The sequence below is a fragment of the Chiloscyllium plagiosum genome, chromosome 4, assembly GCF_004010195.1.
Source record: "Chiloscyllium plagiosum isolate BGI_BamShark_2017 chromosome 4, ASM401019v2, whole genome shotgun sequence".
Classification (NCBI taxonomy): domain Eukaryota; kingdom Metazoa; phylum Chordata; class Chondrichthyes; order Orectolobiformes; family Hemiscylliidae; genus Chiloscyllium; species Chiloscyllium plagiosum.
Window position 1 is genome coordinate 36,576,877 of NC_057713.1, and position 5,169 is coordinate 36,582,045.

General features: G+C 43.9%; 1 protein-coding gene across 3 annotated transcripts in view; it reads left to right on the plus strand.

The window, feature by feature from the left end:
* The window catches only part of setd2 (SET domain containing 2, histone lysine methyltransferase), a 128,978-nt gene that overhangs the window by 104,352 nt on the left and 19,457 nt on the right, over positions 1–5,169 (plus strand). For 2 of the 3 annotated variants that reach the window (XM_043687964.1, XM_043687967.1), the window contains exons 16-17: positions 1,310–1,979; positions 2,170–2,322. In XM_043687964.1, coding sequence (XP_043543899.1) covers positions 1,310–1,979; positions 2,170–2,322 — 823 coding nt within the window. The remainder of the gene's footprint in view (positions 1–1,309; positions 1,980–2,169; positions 2,323–5,169) is intronic. The other variant, XM_043687966.1, reaches the window with a different exon arrangement.

Below are 5,169 nucleotides of genomic sequence, written 5' to 3' on the forward strand. Positions count from 1 at the left end.
CGCAGATTCCTCAAGAACAAACCACGACAAGCAGACCAAACACAGTCAGAGACCCTGACCACATTACCATATATCAAAGAAGTTTCAGAAATGACAGCCAGACTACTAAGACCCCTCGGAAACCTAGTAGCACACAATCCCACCAACACTCTCAAACACAAACTAACAAACTTAAAAGACCCAGTACAACCCATGGACAAAACCAACGTCATCTACAAAATTCCATACAAGGACTGCCACAAACACTACGTAGGACAAACAGGAAGAAAGTTAGCCACCAGGATACACGAATACCAGCTAGCCACAAAAAGACACGACCCTCTCTCGCTCGTAGCCCTACACACGGATGAAAAAAAACCACCATTTCGAATGGGACAACACATCTATCCTGGGACAGGCTAAGCAAAGACATGCCAGAGAATTCCTAGAGGCCTGGCACTCCAACCACAATGCCATAAACAAACACACAGATCTAGATGCCATCTATCAACTCCTCAGAAAACGAACAGGAAATGACATCATCACAAACCCCATCCAGGACAAACCTATAAATAGAAAGCAGGAGACCACCGCTTCATTTCACTTGGAGGTCGCCACTGATGATGTTACTTAGCCAGGTAATGAACGTCTGGATATCAAACCTACAGCTCAGCGAGCAAACTTCCACCCTAAACCTCAACCTGAACTACAAACCTTCACAAATCTTTCAAAAAACTCAACCAGTTTCCAGATGTCTTGGGGGAAGAGACCATTCTCTCTTTAGCTGGGCTTACATGTGAATCCAGTTCCTCACTGCAACATTTTTGCATTTATAAAGCACATAAACCATAATGAGATGGCCTAAGGTGATTCACAGGACTGTTTTCAGACTAATATTGACATCTGGCCCAAGGAGAAATCAGTTGGGGGAGACCAGTATGAGAATTATGTTTCAAAGTGTTAGGTGAGAGGCCGAGAGGTTTAGGGAGAGAATTCCAGAACTCGGGCACAAGGTTCTATGAGCAAAGGAAGCTAACATTGCACAAGAGGCCTATGTTAAAGGAATGTCAGGGTTATCAGAATTTTTATAAGTTCTTTGAAGTGGGCTAACAACCCACTTGGTCGTGAAAACAATCCCTCATGGTCGCCGCTCACATTCCAAGAATAAACTGTTAATTTGTACATGAAATGTGTCATAAATTTGAAGGTGATGAGACAGGTTTTGTTTAGGAAAAGATTCTGATCTCTGCTGTTGAAATGAGAGAGTTTATTGTTTTATTGTTAATTATAAACTTTACTGTGTAATGTTGCTTTTTCTTATTTCAAAAAGGTACGATGGTGCAACACCAGCTAAAAAGAAGAAAACCAGAAGTAAACTGTCAACGGAGGAACGCCGGAAGCTGTTTGAACAAGAGGTGGCGCAAAGGGAGGCGCAGAAACAGAGCTTATACTTGGTACAGCAGCAGCAGCAAATACAACCAATTTGTGTTAGCTCGCAGGTGCCTTATGACTCTGGAACGTACAGCAACTCTCATACGAGCTTTGCCAGTTACCCACCGGGATACCCTCTGCAGACTTACGTTGACCCGGTCAACCCAAATGCTGGCAAAGTGCTCCTGCCAACACCAAATGTGGAACCCTTGTGCCCTCCGCAGATGGGCTACGAACACCCGCAGCCACTGTTGGCAGAGTCTGTCCCAGCAGGGCACTCCACGGTTCAGCATCTATCACCTCAGGTGGAAGTCCAAGGCCAGCAGTACCTGGCTCAGGCTCCTGTTGTCATTCCCCAAGACCCAAACGTGGCAGCAATACAAGGATCTGGCACTCAAACGACCGGGCAGAGCTATGGAGTATGGGATCCCAACCAGCAGACAATGGCAGTGCACCAGCAATATTCCAGTGGGCAGTCCCAGGCGCCAATTTATTACCAGGGACAGCCATGCCAACCTGTTTACAGTATATCCTCTCCTTATGGACAAACTACTCAGCAAATCGTCCAGGTACAGTCCTTACCACCACCTCATAAATCAAACTTGCAACAGAGCTGATAGTGGGGGAGCGTGGAGGGGGAATTATACAAGTGCATGTCATTCTTTTAGTTGTCCCTCTCCATGTTTATGTGTGTGTGTGTGTGTCTTCCTGTCTCTCCTTCAGTGTCTCTTTCTGGCTTTATGTCTTTGCTCATTGCAGAGTTACTCTCAGTCAAGTCCTGAATGCGCACAGGGGCAGCAGTGTTTCCTGGCTCACCCACAGGGTGCTGTTTCACAGCCAACAGCAGGAATGCTCGTGACATCGTCAGCCCCATCCTACCAGCAACCTGGGCAACCACAGACTGTACAACAGGTACTTCCTGTGCTAATCCTCCTTGTTGTGGTATTGTCTCATCGTCCTGTCCTTTACACTTCTCACCTCTCCCCCACCCCAACTCATAGAATCATGGAGATGTACAGCACGGAAACAGACCCTTCAGTCCAACCGTCCTATTCAGCCTCTCCCTGCAAAATCCTCCAACATTCTTTATAAATCTTTTCTGAACCCTTTCAATTTCACAACATCTTTCGGATAGGAAGGAAACCAGAATTATATGCAATATTCCAACAGTGGCCTAACCAATGACTTGTACAGCCGTAATATGACCTCCCAACTCCTGTACTCAATACCCTGACTGATAAAAGAAAGCCGCCTTCACTATCCTGTCTACCTGCGACTCCACATTCAAGGAGCTATGAACCTGCACTCCAAGGTCTCTTTATTCAGCAACACTCCCTAGGACCTTACCATTAAGTGTATAAGTCCTGCTAAGATTTGCTTTCCCAAAATGCAGGACCTCACATTTATCTGAATTAAACTCCATCATCTGCCACTTCTCAGCCCATTGGCCCATCTGATCAAGATCCTGTTGTAATCTGAGGTAACCTTCTTCGCTGTCCACTACACCTCCAATTTTGGTGTCATCTGCAAACTTACTAACTATATCCCTTATGCTCACATCCAAATCATTTATGTAAATGACGAAAAGTAGTGGACCTAGCACTGGTCACAGGCCTCCAGTCTGAAAACAATCTTCCACCACCACCCTCTGTCTTCTATCTTTAAGCCAGTTTTGTATCCAAATGGCTAGTTCTCTCTAACCCTTGATTTGAGTATAGTTCATAGCTTTACATTTGTGCACAGCTTATCATGGTATCAAGGTGTCCAAAAGACTATTCACAATATGGTATGAGTGAGTCTTCGATTGAGTAACAATATTCCCTACTCTGAATCAGAGGGAGTATGGTTCAATCCTTCTTCCAGGAAGTCCCAATGAAAGGAGAAAATGAATTGTTAGCAGCAGCAAACCGGTTCCTATTTTTGAAGTAATGTGGACAGAGATATACAGATACCCAGAGGTAATCGTGTACACATGCACACAAGAAGTCCTGCACATATTGACATACATATGTACACACACATACATGTGCACAGGCACACTTTAATTCTCAAGATGAATGCTCAATTAGTTTGGTTTAAAGTGTTAATTTGGAGAAGAGCATAAGTCAAGCTCGAAGAGAACTACGATTCACAAGATCTTCAATTGAGCAGAAAAGCAAAATGGGTAAGCTGGAAATTGGAATAAAATCCACAAATACTGCTGAATTTGCTGATGACTCAAAGATTGATAGGAACATCAGTTGTGAAGAGAACACAAAGAGTGTGTGTAGGGATATAGATAGACTAAATAAGTCAGAAATGCTAAAATTCGGCAGTTTATGCAGTGTGGAAAATGCTAGGAATACTGCAGCGAGAATACTCCTGACTCTTCAAAGTCTGCCCACCATCTACAGGGCACAAGTCAGGGGTGTGGTGGAATACTCCCCACTTGCCTGGATGAGTACAGTCCGAGCAACACACAGGACACTTGACCTTATCCAGAACAAAGCAGCCACCTTGTTTGGCACCATCTCCACAAGCATCGACTCCCTCCACCACTGACACTCGGTAGCAGCACTGTGTACTATCTACAAGATGCACTGCAGAAATTCACCAAAGATCCTCTCACAGCACCTTCCAAACCCACAGCCATCCATCTGGAAGGACAAGGGGAAGATATATGGGAATACCACTACCTTCAAGTTACCTCCAAGCTCCTCACCGCCCTGACTTGGAAGTTTATCACATTGTCATTGGGCCAACATCCTGGAATTCACTCCTTAATGGCATTGTGGTTCTACTCGCAGCAGTTCACCACCATCACCACTACCTCGAGGGCAACTAGGGACAGGCAATAAAATGCTGGCCAGCCTGCGATGCCCACATCCCACAAAATGAATAAATAAATGTGAACATGTCCAATTTGGCAGGGAGAATAGAAAAGGAGCATATTACTTAAATGGAGAGAGATTGCAGAATTCATTGGTACAGTGTGATCTGGGTGCCCTAATACATGAATCACAAATAGTTAATATGTAGGTAGAACAAGAGATGAAGATGACAAATGAAATGTTGCCATTTATTCCAAGGCAAATGAATTATTTAATAAGGGAAGCTTTGCTACTGTTATACAGGAGCAATGGTGAGAGCACATCTGGAGTACTGGGGTACAGTTGTAGTCTCCTTTTTTTAGCAAGGACCTAAATGCATTGAAACTGTTCAGAGAAGCTTCACTTGAGTGATACTTGGGATGGTAAGGTTATCTTATGAGGAAACATTAGACAGGCTGGGCCTCTAACAGTGGAATTCAGAAAATAGAGAGATGTGACAGAGACTTGGGTAGACAGGAAATTGGGGGATACGAACCGTAGAGATGCAAATGGTTTTTAGTTTAGAATCCTCAGAAGAGTATAAAGAAAGTAGGAGTATACTTAAGAGGAAAATCAGGAGGGCAAAACAGAGACATGAGATAGCTTTGGCAAATAGAATTAAGGAGAATCCAAAGGGGTTTTACAAATATATTAAGGACAAAAGGGTAACTAGGGAGAGGATGGAGCCCCTCAAAGATCAGCAAGGCGGCCTTTGTGTGGAGCCACAGAAAATGGGGTAGATACTAAATGAATATTTTGCATCAGTATTTATTGTGGAAAAGGATATGGAAGATATAGACTGTAGAGTAATAGATGGTGACATCTTGCAAAATGTCCAGATTACAGAGGAGGAATCTGGATGTTTTGAAATGGTTAAAGGGGATAAATCCCCAGGACCTGATCAGGTGTA